At 37.1% G+C, this 18,055-nt stretch overlaps 1 protein-coding gene and 1 long non-coding RNA gene across 7 annotated transcripts in view; one reads left to right on the forward strand and one right to left on the reverse strand.

The window, feature by feature from the left end:
• Positions 1-17,574, forward strand: part of LOC114487210 (uncharacterized) — a 35,886-nt gene extending 18,312 nt beyond the window's left edge. Inside the window, exons 2-4 of one of the 3 annotated variants that reach the window (XR_008618560.1) lie at positions 16,778-17,028; positions 17,200-17,312; positions 17,487-17,574. This is a non-coding gene — a long non-coding RNA (uncharacterized lncRNA). Of the gene's footprint in view, positions 1-16,129; positions 17,029-17,152; positions 17,313-17,486 lie in introns of those variants that run through there. The other 2 variants (XR_003682125.2, XR_003682124.2) reach the window with 2 other exon arrangements.
• The window catches only part of PRTG (protogenin), a 133,869-nt gene continuing 119,147 nt past the window's right edge, over positions 3,334-18,055 (reverse strand). For 2 of the 4 annotated variants that reach the window (XM_024128764.3, XM_024128761.3), the window contains 5 exons: positions 17,517-17,699; positions 15,980-16,100; positions 14,529-14,694; positions 12,594-12,698; positions 3,340-12,108 (listed from right to left, as the gene is read on the reverse strand). In XM_024128764.3, the coding sequence (XP_023984532.1) occupies positions 11,704-12,108; positions 12,594-12,698; positions 14,529-14,694; positions 15,980-16,100; positions 17,517-17,699 (980 nt within the window). In that variant the 3' untranslated portion in view covers positions 3,340-11,703. Of the gene's footprint in view, positions 12,109-12,593; positions 12,699-14,528; positions 14,695-15,979; positions 16,101-17,516; positions 17,700-18,055 lie in introns of all 4 variants that reach the window. The other 2 variants (XM_024128763.3, XM_055087957.1) reach the window with 2 other exon arrangements.

The raw sequence follows: 18,055 nt of genomic DNA on the forward strand, positions 1-18,055 counted from the left end.
GGCAGCTCCAGACTTCAACCGGACTCCCTCCCGGCTAGCTGTGGCGCACTAGCCCCCCTTCAGGCTGTTTTCACTCTGCCAACTCCAGACCTTTCCCTGGGATCCGACTGAAGCCCGAGCCTCAGCTCCCAGCCTCCGCCCGCCCCGGCGGGTGAGCAGACAAGCCTCTCGGGCTGGTGTGTGCTGGTCGGCACCGATCCTCTGTGCGGGAATCTCTCCGCTTTGCCCTCCGCACCCCTGTTACTGCGCTCTCCTCCGAGGCTCCGGAGCTTCCCCCTCCGCCACCCAGTCTCCGCCCGCGAAGGGGCTTCTAGTGTGTGGGAACCTTTCCTCCTTCACGGCTCCCTCCCACTGGTGCAGGTCCCGTCCCTATTCTTTGTCTCTGTTTATTCTTTTTTCTTTTGCCTACCCAGGTACGTGGGGGGTTTCTTGCCTTTTGTGAGGTCTGAGGTCTTCTGCCAGCGTTCGGTGGGTGTTCTATAGGAGAAGTTCCACGTGTAGCTGTATTTCTGATGTATCTGTGAGGAGGAAGGTGATCTCCGCGTCTTACTCTTCCGCCATCTTGCCTGCTCCTTGCACTGTCGGTCATTAAGTTTTAAGTGGCAACAACATACAGGAAGATTTTTTTAATCCAATCTTTAAAGTAGGAGTAGTTTATTTCCTTTTTTTTTTTGTAACTACAGATATAATTGTATTTTTCCTACCATATTACTCTGTTCTTTTTCTCAGGATTATCTTTTGCTTTTTTCCCATCTGCTTTACTGCCTTCTCTTAAATTGATCATGTATTCTTCATTTCCTTTTCCACCTAAATTAGCAGACTTAGAAATGATACATTCTATTTCTATTATTTTAGCACTTAATCTTAAATTTTAACATACAGTTATTTTTAAAATGAATGGTAGAATACTTTGGCTCTGCTCATTTTTCTTCTAGTTTTATGGCTCGTTGTCTAGTATTTTAGTTTTACCTTGTTTTAATATAAAACTAGTTAGTAGTATTTTTGTTTTATATAGCCAATGTTGATTTACCCACATTTCTCTCTTTGCTCATCATGAATTTTTAAAGAACAGTTTCATTGAGATATAATTCATATACCATACAATAAACCCATTTAAGGTGTACAATTCAATAGTTTCTTTTAGTATATCCACAGAATTGTCCAACCATTATCACAGTCAATTTCAGAACATTTTCATCTCTCCAAAAGAAATCTCATACCCACCAGTGGTCATTTCCCATTCACTACAACCTTCCAGTCCTATGCAACCACTGATCTACTTTTCTGTCTCTATAGATTTTCCTGTTCTGAACATTTCATACAAATAGAATTATACAATATGCTGGGGTTTTTTACTGCTTTCATTCACATAGCATTAAAAAAAATTCACCCTTGTTGTAGCATATATCGGTACTTAATTCCTTTATATTGCTGAATAACATTCCATTAAGTTAATATACCACATTCCATTTATCCAATCATCAGTTGGTGGATATTTGGGTTGTTTTCACTTTGGGGCTATTATAAATAATGCTGCTATAAATATGCCTGTACAAGTTTTTATATGAACATGTTTTATTTCTCTTGGGTATATATCTAAGGAATGAGATTGCTGGGTCAAATGGTAACACTATGTTACTTTTTGAGGAGCTGCTAAACTATTTTCCACAGTGGCTACAGCATTTTACATTCCCACCAGCAATCTACGAGGTTTCTAATTTCTCCACATTCTTGTCAACACTTGTTATGATCTGTCTTTTTGATTATAGTCATCCTATTGGATATGGAGTGGTATCTCACTGTCTTTTTTTCTTATTTCCCGCTCATTGTTGCTTCTTCCCATATCTTCCTTGTGTATTATATTGCCTTCTTCCTAAAGTACCTCCTTTATTGTTTATTTAGCAAGAGTGTGTGTGTGGTAAATTCACTCATATCTGTATCTAGAATTGTGTTTACTTAACCTTAACATTTAAATTATAATTTATCTGGTTACAGAACTCCACACTGCAGTTATTTTTCTTTGTGATGTTTTGAAGATATTATCCCACCATCTTCTTGCTTCTTTCATTGAGAAATCTTCTTAGTGCAATCTATTTATCATTTTTTCCCCTCTAACTGCCTTTAAGTTCTTATCTTTGGCCTTGATGTTCTGCAGTTCACTAAGACATCTTGGTTTGGATTTATTTTTATATTTTTAGACAGAGGTTTATGCTTCCTGAATCTGAGGATTTCATAAATTATTTAGTCACATTCTTTTTGAAAACTGCTTAGCCTTCATTCCCCTTCATTTTATTTATTTTTATTTGTTTTTTTTTTGTTTGTTTGTTTTTTTGCTGTATGCAGGCCTCTCACTGTTGTGGCCTCTCCCGCTGCAGAGCACAGGCTCCAGACGAGCAGGCTCAGCGGCCATGGCTCATGGGCCCAGCCGCTCCGCAGCATGTGGGATCTTCCCAGACCGGGGCACGAACCCGCGTTCCCTGCATTGGCAGGCGGACTCTCAACCACTGCGCCACCAGGGAAGCCCTCTCCTTCATTTTAGAATGACTGTCAGATGTATGTTGAATCTTCTGTTTATCTCTTTTATATTTTCTGTTTATCTATTGTGCTGCATCCTGGATAATTTCCTCATATCTATCTTCCAGTTTTAGAATATTCTTTCAGTGTATTTGATATGCTATTTAACAGATTTTTAAAAATTCAGTGACTTTTTTTTAATTTCTCGGAATTCTATTCATTTCTTTTTTTTAATGTACTTGTTTTTTTAAATATATAGTTTATTGTTCTCTAATGTTTCAATTCTTTCTTTCATGTCCTCCACAGTCAGCACAATATCTTTTCAAGAAGTTCCTGTTCTGTTTTTCAGTTCCCCTCCCAAATTGGGAGTTTTTAAAAAATAAGAATTCAGCTATCTTACAAAGCTTGTTTGGGTCATATTTTACCTGTTATTTCTAGATTTTTTAAGTGGAAGTGTTTTCAATATTTCTTAACCATTTTTTATAATATTAAAAAAAAATTTTAACCTGAATTAGAAATGTATCTATCTGGATGACCCATAGCTTTTAGGCTATTTAGTTCCTGAGGTGAGCAATCATCTACTGGAATGGGAAAATTGTTATTTCCTTGTTGCTATTCAGTAAATGCCAGATGAAAACAATTCTTAGACGCCTTAAATAGGCTCTATTCCTACTGCTTGGAGTAGACTCTATAATCATCCCATCCCAGGATATGAAAGCCATCATTCTATAAACTCAAAGTTTTCATTTCCTATCACCCAAAAGAAAAGTGAAGAGTAAAAGAAAACATTTTTTTCTTTTTTTAACTAAGGAAAACTTTTATTTAAACTGTGCAATCAATCAGTATTTAGACAGCAGTTTTATAAACATTTTGGCATTTAAACTTTTATTCATTTTTGGCATGACCTGTAGGATAGTATATAAACTATCCTGGGGAGGGGGAAAGTACTAGGCAATATTTACTATGATGCTAGAAAAGGAAAACAAACCCACATTATTAAGCAAAATATGTTTTAAGAAGACATTAAAAAGGTACATTCAAAATCAAGGTAAACATTTGCTTTCTTCATGCAATGGAGTTCACAGAGCTGATCCCCTGAGTCAAGTATAAAATTAAAATAGCTCAGCTCTAGAGTCCATTAGCTAGTCTGCAAATGCTGCCCTTACAAGAAAATGGTATACAGAGTGAAAGGATCCAGAACACCCATAATATGAAACAATATAACTGGCTCCCACACTTTCATTTAATTCACATCTTCAAAGAAAATAGAAAAAAAAATCGCACATACACAGACATAAAATTTTGTCCAACAACAGCAACAGACAGACAAACTTACTTAATATATGTCCTCCAGTCTACTGATAGGCTAAGGCAATGTGTGTGTATTCAGGCTTTGCAAATTTCTGTAACAGGCTCATGTTGCTAATCATCGGTAATCATTTTCATTTGCAAACAGAATAAAGAATGTGGTAATAGGGAGAAAATGTTTTAGGTAAAAATTTTAAGTATTTTTGTTATTTTTAAAGACAGTTCTGTAGAAAAAGAAACTTCAGTAACATAAATTTTTAAAGATGAAGTTTGTAAGTTAGGACTGTGTCTACATACCATGAACTACTTACAAGATATAAACCTGAGTAAATCAAGAAAGGTGTTCAGAATCTCATGGATTATACTAAGAGTGATATTGGCTGGTTCAAGAAAAAGTTAGGGAAAGTATTTCCTTTCTCTAAAAAAAGATGATAATCATATATTTCTTGTCAATAAGCCTTAAAGGTTGACTTGAGTAAACTAGAATTAGGTGCCAGTAGGTGTTACCCTATAATTTATTCCAAATAGTTTAAAGAAATTTGGAAATGCTCCATAATCTTGAAAAAGTAGATCTGTTAGAAAAGAATCCTAAAAATGCACTTCTGTCTTACCCATCTACCCCTCTGGGGATATTTGACTCTCTCCTTAAGAGAGAGATCTTTAAAAGCCAAGATATCAAAGAATGAAAGATTTAAATTAGGGTAAGATGATTTCATGTTTAGTACTCTCGAAAGCACTGTAAATTCCCCTATTCATCTTATAGATTTACCTACATTAAAGATGAGTGTTTAAATCCCAGTCTACATCTTTTATCCACCACTTTCTTCGGTTAGTTTTTTTGGTGCGTATACAGGAAATGCAAACATTTTTCATTTTAGCACAGGCAAAATTGTAATTGGAAAGGCTGCCCTGTAAAACAAAAAAAATCTGTTATGTTTCACAGCCTTATAGAAATGACTTTTGGATTATAATTATCTACACTTTTAAGTTTTCAAAGTACTACTGCTTCATTCTGCACAACAAAGTATCCTTACTTCATGTTAAAGAAAAGGAACAAAAATAGGTTAAGAACTTTCCTACCAGACAATTCTCAAAATGGTCAAAAACTAGAATTTAGGTGTGCCAAAGACTAACCTTATACTTGTGCTACTATATGATTCTCCTCAACTTTGCTCTCTCCTAAATTAATTACGTTGAATTCAAATAACAAATATGCTCTTCAGATCTAGCAAGAAAGGATGACTGCTTACACACCTGGCTTTTTCTAGTTAATAAATTTCTATTTAGATATGGGGACTACAGAAAAATTAAAAAAGATAAAATTCAATTCTGAACACCTAGTCTAATAAGGAAGTGCTTGAACAGATAAGGACTCCAGAAACCATGCCTACCTTGTTTACTGCAACTTTAGGCACAAGCATCAGCTTTCAGACACAGTTTCGGCTAAGAGAAATAGAAGGTTTTAAAGGAGGAAAGAAGGGAGTTTACAAGATGACAAAGAGTGAGTTATAGCCCAGCCTCCTAAATTCCTCCTTGAATAAATGAAGGTAACTAAGACAGACTTCTCTCTGTTGACTGGCTATGGCTGTGTGGACAGGTTGTGTTGACACAGTGGAAGGCACTATGAGCCTAGGTAATTAAATATCATGTCTTAGCTGAGATGATGTTATCATAGTAGAAATCCTATAAACACTGAAGTGTTGGCTAACTTGGCTAAGCCACATACTAGCTGTGATCTTTGGCAAGTTAGACATTTTAAACCTGTTTGCTGATCTCTAAAATGGGAATAATACTTGCCTTGCAGAATGTAGCAGTGTGCAGGGATGAAGGTGTGCTTGGCACATCGCATACGCTCAGTAAATGGCCTTATCCCTTCCTAAGGAGTAGAGTCAGAAGTGGCTGAAAAATGACCAGCACTCTTAACCTTACTCAGAATATCATCATGGTCTCTACCCCATGATGGAGATAGCTTTGTTTCATTCATTGAAGAAATGATGAAACTTAGGGTATAATTATAAATTATCCTTCAAATCTGAAAGAAGGCTTGACTTGACATGATCCAGGAATCAGAAATAGAGCTGTGGAATCTAAAGCTTTCTAGGAAAAGGGACAATTGAAATCAAAGAAAACAAAGACAAAATTTCCTAGGAGTTGTACATGCTGCTAAGTATAAGTGGAGGTTCTTGCTAAGGCTGATGGAAAATCAAGAGGCTATCAAACTGAAAACCAAACAGTGGCTGGTGAAGCTGAAGAAATAAACCCGATTTAAAAGTCAGAAAGGGTGAATGTTGCAAAATGCTTTTAAAAGAAAATGAAGGGCTTCCCTGGTGGCGCAGTGGTTGCGCGTCCGCCTGCCGATGCAGGGGACAAGGGTTCGCGCCCCGGTCTGGGAGGATCCCACATGCCGCGGAGCGGCTGGGTCCGTGAGCCATGGCCGCTGAGCCTGCGCGTCCGGAGCCTGTGCTCCGCAACGGGAGAGACCACAACAGAGGGAGGCCCGCATACCACACACACACAAAAAATAATACTAATAATAATAAAAGAAAAGAAAATGAAGAATGAACTTGAGCATGGTCCTGCTCATCTACTCTGAGTTCCTATGTTTGAGGTCTTTCCCCCAACCCTACCCCACCGACATAATCACTTAAGAGAAAAGGAGAAAGCTCAACTATAATATGAACAGTTTTCAAAAATATCTGATGAAATTCCATAAAGTTAGAGCCAAATATTAGGAAATTTTCTGTTAAACACATAGAACTGAGATGTTAATTTACAAAGCACATATTCAAAAAGTTTAAAGCCGAACTGTTTTTGCAAGTGATTTAGAGAGAAAGTTTAATGTAAACATTCAATAGGCGATAAGCCGAGGTTTTCATACTTTGACATTTTGAAGATCACCAAGGGGTACATGGCTTCACACTTCCAATCTCTGTAATGCTATAGACATTTTATGGAGATCAGAATTCTACAGAAATAATATACCTGTTGTACGTAAGAGAATGGCCACCTACAGAAGTCCACGCCCAAATCCCTGGACTCTGAATATGTTACCATACAGGGCAAAAGGGACTTCGCAGAGGTGATTAAGTTAAGAATTTTCAGATGGGGAGAGTACCCTGGATCGTCCAGATGGGCCCCAACTAATCACGTGCGTCCTTAACACTGGAGAATGTTTCCCCGTTGGGGTCAGGAAAAGAGATACGATAATGGAAGTGGGGTCAGAGAGAATAGGGGGTGGGGTCTACAGTTTCTAAAATCCAGAAAAGACAAGGAAACAAACCCTGATTTTATCCCATTGAGAACTGTGGCAGACTTCTGACCTACAGAACTGTAAGATAATAAATTTGTGTTGCTTCAAGGCCAGCTTCATGGTAACTCATTTCAGCAGCAATAAGAAAATAATACAGTATCTGCCTGGTAAAAATGCAAGGCTGTCATGTTAATCTTAAACACCTTCAAAGGCTTACCAAGGGAAACCGCCTGAAAAGATTAAAGCCTGCAAACATACACATTGCATTAGCCTGTGATCTTATGTCCTGAGCATAAATCAACTTCACACAGAATTCTAGGTATGTGTTCTTCTAAACATCAATAAAATTCACAATTAGACAACTGGTTGTGTATGGTGATCTCCAGAACCCTGTACTCTGTGCTCACAGCCCACAGAAATTATGACTATTAAGCCAAAGCAATTTTACCAGAGACCCATGTGCCAAATTGTCAGGAACAAAGTTTACAAAATACATGTTTAGTCTTAAATCATGCCTCTTTCAATGTATTGGCACTTTTTTCTTTTTTTACGTTCAGTATTAAACATTTATATTCAATGAAATAGAAAAGTATGTGTGAATCACTACAGCCACTGCTGAGATGGAACCACATCTGGATATTCTAGTGTTTAAAAAAAAAAAAAACCTTTCAAATCATCTTTTTTTGTGACACTCAATTGTTTCCAAAGTTGTCTTCATCGACTTGAACAATGACCCTGAGTTGTCAACATGAGCAAGTTTCTGGCATATGTCCTTAATGAAGCCAAGACACACCAATGCAAATCACTGTCATTGTTGCCAGCGTTGGCACTGCTCTTGTTTGAAGCAAAAGCAAATAAAAAGCATTTCACTGAGGATCTAATTTCCCTGGGGTGCCAAAACTGATCTTTTAAAGCCACTTAGTGGATAAAGCTGTGTCCTTACTTTTAGGCTAATCAAAATATAAAACTCCAGATTTCATGAAAAAGATTTTTGTTCCCTTGATGCAATTAAAATATTTCAATTTATGGACAACTTTAAAGAGAACATCTATCAAAGAACAGCCACTTAAAACAATGATGTGATTCCCTGTTATATCCCATTGCTCCCCAGAGATGAGAACATCCCTATTATTAAGGGACTGCCTCAAGCCTTCAGAGTTAACCACATAATGCTTTAAGCAGGAGGAAGACAGCGCAGACTGATTCAGGGGTTGCCATAATGCTCTGCAGTGGAAAAGCCTGCTGATATTTCTGTTGACATCTCACACTCAAGGTGCTTAGGAAAGTATCACATCATTTGGCAAAAACATCCTGTGGCTGAATCAGCAGATTTGATGGGAAGTCCCTATGTATGCTATTTGTATACAGACAGGGTTCTGGAGAGACAAGTTTGGTTGACATAAAAACAAGAAACAACAGTTTAATGTACAACTAAATCTGCCTATATGTGGACATAACCTTAAATATCTTTGGTTTTCTAAAAATTTGTTGATAAAAAGTATGTGAATTAAAACACTGATAAATACCAATATAACTGTATTGCTTTTAATTATGTAAACTTAGCCCTTTGATATCTTTTGCTACTAAAGCTAGATTCCCTATCAGCCTCTAAATAAATTTATTTCAAATCTGCTCATCTTTACTTACTTACAGGCTAATCTATATATTTGCATGATCTTTGGTATGAAAATACTGATGAGCAGTATCTTGTAATATTTGGCATAAAAATGACATGCATGTATTAGTACTTACAGCAAATAAGTCTTTGGAAAAGAAAATAGTTACTATTTGCATATTAGCCACTTCAGAGTGAAAATACCATGAAGTAACACCACTATGAGAGATGAAAGAGAACCTTCACATTTTAGTTACAATTTCATACTTAAGACTTCAAAGAAGCTAGCTTTGGCCAAGTAAAAAGAAGTCTTTGGTGTTCACTAAATATCTTATTCAATGAGACCAAAATATTTATCTTTGGTGAAAAGAGTTTTTTTTCTCTACAACAAGTAGTTTCAACAATTTCAAAATACTTTAATACTGTATAGCTGAAGATATACTTGCTGAAGAAAAAAAAATTACACTTGAAATTCTTTGGAACTATCTGCTGGTAAAGAACTTATTTTAAATGCTCTGGTAACAATAAGGTAGTTAAAATTACTAGTCTAATTAACTACAACAATCAAGATAAACCCTATTATTCTGGGTTAGTAACTACTTGTATAAGCGTCATACCTATAGATGCTTCTAGTTAATTCAATTTGGGGGGAAATCACAGTCAAATTTTCACTTTCTACTGAAAATTCTTTGGTAATAGGATTATTATGAAAAAAATCTTATATAAGAACAAAATGAAAAGGTGAAAGAGTGAAAAATGTACTGGTAAATAATTAGCAAACAGTTATAGCCTAAAGGTCTACAATAACTATGGGCCTATTGATCAAAAACAAAACAAACAAAATACTTTCCTTTAAGGACTTCAGATCATCATTTTAGGCTTTTAAAATGATTCAAATTAATAGAGTCCTAGACATGATGGATGATGTTTCAACTTGAGATTCTGTCTGCCTTTTAACAAAAGTTTAAAAACATAAAATGAACTCACTGTAGTCCTTAGTTTTAGATATTGATAAAAGCTGGCCTCACATAATTCTACTTATGAACCCCAAAACGCCATACCCTGTCAATTTGCCCATGCTTCCATGAGGCAGCTCAAAAGTAACAAAACGTTCCCTGAGTACAGGAAAAAAAAATAACACTAGAATAAGTTTAAAAGGAGGTAGTATAAACAGGAGCTATAAAGGCAGGAGCAGCATTTTTCCTGGCCTCAGATTGTTCACCTAAAGCTCTGCTTTTTTGTTTTGCCATCACGCCCATACGTAGATAACTAAATGGCGCACTGTGAATTTAGTTCAGAAGCGCATGCTAGCAGTTAATGTTGGTCTACTTCTGAACACATCCAATTTGGCACAAAACTACAGATTAAAAAACAACCGAAAAATGTTGTGTCATCAGACACTGGGATAGAAGATGATAGAGGTGGGACTGTCGTCCGGTAACATTTTTTTGACTTTAGAACACCATTTAACATGACCCCCCACTTCCATAAACAAAAAGTTTCAAGGGGGATACCCATTAAGATTCCTTTTAAAAAGCGGCTCAAAAGTCATTTCCAGATAATTTGAAGAAATACTTTTAAAAGGAAAAGGGGGTCCCTTCTCTACACCATGTGTTTAATTCTTTACTGTCTCTCACTGCTGGGCACCTAACAGGTAACTGTCTCATTACTGAAAGAAGGCCTATCCTATGTGGCTAAGTCAACAGTTTACTGATTTCAAACCAGCAAGAGGATTAACTCACTCCCAGAGTTAGCATTCCTCATTCACAGCATTGACACGGAAGGAAGATTAAACAGAGTACCAAATTCTCTTAAGAATTCAAGAAAATACAACCAAGTTGGTAGAGCTCTGAATACTTATCCCTAAACAAAACCTGCACAAAAACAAACCAAAATGCTTTGATAAAATACTGTACATCAAAAGAGTTACTGATAAAATCCAAGAAACTCTTAAGGCAACTTTTTGTACTCTTATCCTGAACAACTTCATGAATATTAAAAAGGTATAAGGCAAAGAACTTCATAATATATAACGGAAGGCACTGTTACCGTGATAACCTCAAGTTCATTTTACTGTCTACTGTTGCATTTATCTTCATTATTAATATTTAATGAAACTTCTTTACCCCTTTAAGCCAAGCTGGGTTAAAACAAAACAAAACAAAACACCAACCCTAACCTGTTCTCTTTGAAAGTCTATTTTCTGCAAGGAGTTTTGCAACTAATTCTGGAAAGGTTGAGGATGCTTTGCAAACTAGACAGTGCAGCCTTTGGCCAACTGTCAGGCAAAGGAGCATGTAGAAAAGGCACGGCTTCTAGGCAGGCTGAGGTTTGGGATACAGCAGATAAAGCACTCAAGACTCTAATGCCCACAACATAAAGGCCCTAGACGCAATAGGAGTCCCTGTATGCTACTGAACAGTTCTACTCTCAAAAGAGATACATTTTTGTTTTGGTCATTCAGTAAAGTCAACAGTCCCACTTTTCTCTTTGCGGTTTCAGTCCTCGCAGCTGAAGGTGTTAAATTATCCAAACCATACACAGGTCATAGTTTGTTGCTGTTGTTTCTTAAATCAGAGCTTCAGATAAACATTCTTACTCATCTACCTATATGACTCCTTTGATCACACACATTACACATACAGCAATGAAAACAAAACGCTACTAGGAAGTATCATCGGTTATGTAGCTGAGAAACTATCACAACAAACGAGGTAACAAAGTTGTCTTCTGAGTTTGCCATGTGGCAAACTGAGGTAGATAGTCAGCAAAGGGGCTTTCAAAAGTCTTCCCTTTGCTCCAGTGATATATTTCATAATCCAGTCAAATATCTTGACTGTCTTTTCACATTGCTGACACTGAAACATTCAAAATACGTGAGCTTAAAGATAAAAAAAACACATTCAAAAAAGGTGAAATACCCAATAAGATATCATGATTTTCACAAAAGGCTTTGGCTCCCTGTTCACTGTCCTTCAAAAAGACTTAAAAGGTGAGAATACCTGGACGTGGCTATCTAGATTGGAAAATCCTTTTTATCAAAGCAGAGCATGGCAGATGGTGGCTGAGGAACTGAAGAGGAAATCTGCTCAGCATCTGATGGCACTGCATGTTCTTCACACTTTCTCATCGAGCGATCCCCACTCGAATCAGTGCCAGTGAAGGAACTGGGGGTCAGGGGTGTGGTACTTATAACTGAGGACAGGTGTATTTCATCATTGGACTCATGGGAGAACCTTCCAGAATCCCCAGTTTCGTGGCTGCCTTCACTATTCGCTGAATGCTCAGTATCAGTTGCAACACCAAAGGGTCTTGGGAAGCTGGCTGTATGACCTGCGGAGCTGGGAGAGTCCTCATCACTGATTAATACGGTAGTGCCTGGCTGGTAAAAGCAGACCGCTTGAGTAAATCTTCTTTGAGGCTAGGTAAAAATACATAAAACACCATCAGTGATAACAGAGTGCTCTTAAAAAATAACAAATCTGGTTTTGCATATTCTATGTATGCTGAGATAGCAAACTGATCGAGTACATGGGTAAAAGATCATCATGAAGGAACTGTCTAGGTCAGTGGTTCTCCGAGGAGTGGGAACACATCAGAATTACTGGGACAAGTGAAATGTCAAAAGGCTTCTTCAGTGATTTTGATGAAGGCTCCTGCCCCATCCCTTTCTCCATTGCACCTCAACTCCCACTGAAAATCACAGCTCTGATTACTATTCCAATTGTCATTTCGGTCATCAATCCCCATGGCTTTCCACAGAGTCATGCCCCAAATTAATAAAATCATGGCTAGAAAGAACACAGAAGTTAAAAAAAAAACTCATTTACATTTTCCTCATTTTAAAATTACCATCTCATATACCAGGAGTAGCAAAAGATTTTTTCCATTTAATGGGTGACTCACCTGCTCAGCTTTAATCTTCTTAGAATCTTGGAAAAAAAGCCATTTTTTCTTAGGGTTGTTTTTAATTATAGGACCATAACTATTAATTATCAGGTCAGTTCCTCCCTGGAGATATAAAAGGGGAAAATGCACATATTATAGATTTCAGTTTATTACAAGTAGTCCACAAAATTTTTAAATGTTAAAAGAAAAAAATGATCACAGACATTATTATTTCTTCTTTTACACTAGCAGCACACAACAAATACAGGGTATTTGTGAGTGATCAAAAAGATATAACAGGTTTATCCCTAAGAGAGATATATATGCTGAAGTATTTGGGGTGAAGTGTAAGGATTCCAAAACTTATTTTCAAATGACAGAGCAAACAAAAATATATAGACAGAGATACAAAAGTATGAAAAGATACTGACAATTATTTGTGCATTTATTAAATTTTTTCAACCTTTCCACATGGTTGAAAAATTTTAAAAGGATTTAGGAAGAGAAAAATGGGCCCACATATGCTCAACAAAATGGCAATAGACGGGGGATCAGCTCTTAGGCTAACCCAAGGGAATTCAGAGACCTGGCCTCCAAACTGGCTTCTCTGCTTCACTTCAGGCCCCCACTCTCCTCTGTCTCCTTTCATTTTAGATTCTCCCTGTCTCTTCCCATGTCTTCCTCCCCACTTCACTTCTCTTCAATCCTTTCTCATGTCTAGTTCCAAGTTAGTAATAACAGAATGACAGTGTATTTTGGTACTTTCTGTGCTTAGTTAAAAGTTTTAGGTTCTAATGTTCTAGATTAATTTGAAATAAATGTTCTAGACTACATTTGTATCAGAAAATAAAAGCTAAATTAAGTTGCAAACAAAAACACAACAGGAATAGCACAAATCAATTTACTATTATTTACCCATAATATATATAGTATATAGCACTGTGCTAGATACACGTAAATTGCATCTGCTAAATATAATTATATAAAATTTAACACCAAAATTGCCTGAAATTTTGTTATATTTTTGGTATTCTAAATTTTAGGGAAAGGTTGGGGAAGAAGAATTTATAACAGGATTTGGCAAACTTTTCCTGTAAAGGGGCAGATAGTAAATGTCTTAGGCTTTGCAGACCACACATGGCCTCTGCTGCATTTTCTCCTCTTCCTCCTTTTTTGTTCCCCCCAAACTACCCTTTAAAAATGTGAAACACATACTTAGCTCAGAGATGACCATACAAAAACAGACTGCAGGCTGGCCTGGGCTGGGCTATAGTTTGCAGATACTTAATTTACAGCACATTGGTTATGAGGGCTATTATAATAATGCACGATATCTAATGCTGCAATGTGACTAAAAATAATTTTCAGTTGGTGTTCATAATGCTTATCGCTGTACTATTATTACACATAGTGGAAAGGACATGAAGTAATATCCTCCAATGACACCTCTTTACTATATCCAACTTCCTAAGGCCATACAGGGAAGGATCTTGAGACATCTATTTACATACTCTATTTTTAAAAATTTCATTCACACCTGGAATGTTCTGATGCTCCATTTAGTTCTAAAATCAAATAAACCAAGTTGAGAATGGATTAATAAAAAATTGTCCATCCAGTATAAACAGAACAATCCAAATTACAGTAAATATGGACTGATGACCTTGATGTCCTTATTTAAGACATCTCAGCTCCATATAATCCGAACTAATTGAATTTATGCTTTCTCATATTTTCTTTATCTTCATCTTTTATTCTTTTATCTATCTCTATCTTCTCCCCAAATATTGTATGCAAGGAAGGATCTGAGCGAAACGGTTTCACATTTCATTATGTGGAGTATAGACACAATAAACTCAACATACAATTTTTTGTTAAGAAGATTTTACGCATAAAGAGAAGATGAATGGTAGGAAGGATTATGTAGCTCAACAGTCCCTCAGCTCAGAGTACCTTGGCATCGATGAAGCTGTTTGGCATGATCATTGGCATTAAGGACTCTTCATTTTCTAGAGCTCCTTCCCGGTTCTTTCCTACTTCATTTCCACTGGCTAGGGAGGCACTGGTATGAGATAATTGTTGAGTTCCATTCTGTGCTGTCTTGGAGGCAGTTGATTTCCTGAAATATTGCAAGAAAAGGAAATTTTCTAAGTCCACAAGAAGAGAGAAGCAAGTGTACCAAATTTGGTGAAATCTGGGAAGTTCACAACTTTGCAAACAATGGAGTTCCTTAATGCTTGTCTCTCAAATATCTTTAGAAACTATTAGATTATAACTCCAACTCACTGATGCAAACTTTTATGATGTGAGAAGGCTTCTTTCTTTTTGTCCCAATGTCTGCTTATATAAAATTACTTTTTACACTTAGTAAAAACCTTAATATTTATAAAGTACTATTATTTATTATTGTCGCTTATTTATAATATATGCAGAAACTGTAGTTTAAAAAATTTACATGTTCTCCTTCAGGTCTGCAGATTGTCACACTAACGTAACAATTAATGATGACAAATTTACAGTAGCACTTATGCAAGATTTGGACATCACTAAAACAATGTACATAAAGATTTCATTTAAAAGTTCTTGAAGTGAGAAACTTGGACAGTAAAATTAAGCCAGTTCCATATACAAAAAACTTTAGAACTAACTCTTTCATTAACATGTTTTCTGAGTGTGTTTCTATGCACAAGTACCAAAAACATATAGAATAAACTCTGAAAAACCTATGATAATGGAGAGAGTCTAGTGATGGAGATTACCTAAAAATGATGTGTATTGGACTTTGATTTTTTTAAAATAAGGAACCTTAATAAATGAAAGCGAAAGCCAAAATACAAAAGGTTAGAAACAGAGAGGTTCACTGAATGCTGAGAATTTAGCTGAAGTCAAAAGCACTGATAAAATTGCCTGACAAGAGTTTATAGAGAACTAATCCCTAGTTATTACATTTGTTTTAATCCATGTCCAGAGAATCCTAAACATATGACCTGTGGTGGTGAGGGTAGAGCTCTCAAGTGACTCAGACATTTCAGGCTACTTAAATATGAAAATATTCCAGGAAGTAAGGAATCCGTCAATCAGCAGATACATCATATTAAGTGGGTTATTTTTTAAAAAAATCCAAAGGATATACTTTGTGTTTCTCAAAATACCAAGGAAATGAGAAAACTAGGTCCTCATTGAAGAGTATTTTGTTGGTACAGTAATTTTTTTCAAATGGTGAGAGAATAATCTTCCAAAGTGAGCACATCTCTATAGCTGTAAGAACCCAAGTAATAATACATTCATTTTAAAGTAGAAAATCCCAGTTACTCTAAAAGGCACTTGATTTCAATTTGTTTCTGTGGTTACTGTAATTTAAATGTTTTTTAGCCACATCAACATCTCTAGCAATGGAAACACACCTGGCTTTACTTCGGTATATCAAGATGAGAACACAGATGAGGATGCAGGTCAAGGCTATGCCAACACCTACAGCAATGCCGGTCATTGATTTTTGGTCCAGATGGTAATAGCCTGAATAAACTAGAAGGGGGAACACATGTACTCAATCAGAAAAGTAAACAATTCCATTTATCATAATTCTCAGATATTAGCTTCTCAATAATTTGTCTTCCTCTCATAGGAAAACTTTTGACAGTATCTGTGTCTAAGCAAAAAAGACGTATTACTCTTTTATCAGTGACCTTAAAATTGGCTTATCTTCTCATATTGAAGATTCTAAATATGAGTTCTAGGTATTATATTATTATATCAAACATGAACATCAGTTCATAATTTATAACGCTAAAAGGCACAAGGCATAGATGTTCACTGATAGGCCAAAGGGTAGCTTTCATGTCATATTACCTTAAAAGCAGATCTGTATATTGAAGATTAGTTTTCCATTTATATTTTCATTTACACAGCAGTGCTTCTCAAACTTTAATGTGCATAAGAGTCACTACAGGATATGTTAAAATGCAGATGCTGATTCACGAGGTCTGGGGTAGAGCCCACGCACAATTCTGCATGTCTGACAAGCTCCCGGGTGCCATTTACGCTGCTGGTCTCTAGGCACTTTGACTAGCAAGGTATCTGAGAAGTGAATATGAGCCTTGCTCTCCGCTTCCCCTGATGATATGGCAGCTACTGTGGCTACCTCCTTCCCGTGCTTAAATCCGACTGCCCTGCCCTTCTCTGTTTCTCTCTCTCCTCCCCAGTGTCCATCCCCAAAGCGAACACAATACTGAATGACTATCCTCTGAGGAACTAAGAGCCTTTAATACCGCCCTGAATTCAGCTGGCATCTCCTCGATCTGAAGCTGTCCCTGCCACACCCTGCATCGCCACCCAGGCACCCTCCCCCAGAGAGGTGAAAAGGAGGCGTCTAGTCCTCGGTCACAGGGGGCCCCCAGCGTCCTTCAGAACAGAAGGACAATACCCTGAGTGGAGTGAGAATGGCTCTTTAAAGGTATTTTTTCCAATTGCTTTCTGGAGAGAAATAACTTTCACTCTGGAGAGGACGGGGTTTTTGTTTTTGTTTGTTTGTTGTTTTTGGTGGGGAAAACTCTTAATGAAAACCATGCTCTTCTTAGCTTGAACATCACAACCATCACTGCCATTTATTTCCACAAACCCCCAGACGCCTGCTCCCATCAGCCCAGGGGTGGTGTGGCTCGTCTGTCTTGGTGGATGCACAGCTGGGAGGAGAAGTAACTGGGACACAGTGGTCTGAAAACCGCGGTTAGTTCTGAGGTAAGTGTTTTCTCCTTCAAGGAGTGCAGAGAGAGCCATGCAGCTCCACAACATCAGAACCTCGCCAGCAAGAATTCAAGGAGCCGAGTATGGGTTAAGGGATATGGTCATGGTAGGAGCAGAAATAAAGCAGAGGGGAGCTGGAAAAAAATATGTGTGTTTTCTTTTCTTAAGGAAAATCAATGATTATGGCAGTATACAAACCTTTGACATCAGCAGAATCTAAACGCTTGGGCCTCTGATTTGATTCAGGAGTTTCCTTTGGAAGTACGGCCAGCTCCACAGAATTTGAAAAGGGTCCTTCTCCTACCTCATTGGATGCAGATATCTTGACAATGTATATATTTCCTGCCACAAGGTTTTCTAGCAAAGCCATGGTTATTGCCCCTATAAATATATCAATTACAAATTAAGTAAACTATCTTTTATTCTTTTAATCAAACAACCATGGTCCTTTATTTTTAAAATATTTTTCTGATTATAAAAATAACATTTATTATAAAACATCTGTAAAATAAATATAAATAAAATGACAATCTCCCATTGTTAACATTTTTGTGTATTTGTGTGTGTACGTGTGTTCTGTACATGTGTGAGTACATATTTACTACAAGCTTTTTTTTTTTTTTTTTTTGCGGTACGCGGGCCTCTCACCGTTGTGGCCTCTCCCATTGCGGAGCACAGGCTCCGGATGCGCAGGCTCAGCGGCCATGGCTCACGGGCCCAGCCGCTCCGCGGCATGT

Source organism: Physeter macrocephalus, chromosome 11 (genome assembly GCF_002837175.3).
Source record: "Physeter macrocephalus isolate SW-GA chromosome 11, ASM283717v5, whole genome shotgun sequence".
Taxonomy (NCBI): Eukaryota; Metazoa; Chordata; class Mammalia; order Artiodactyla; family Physeteridae; genus Physeter; species Physeter macrocephalus.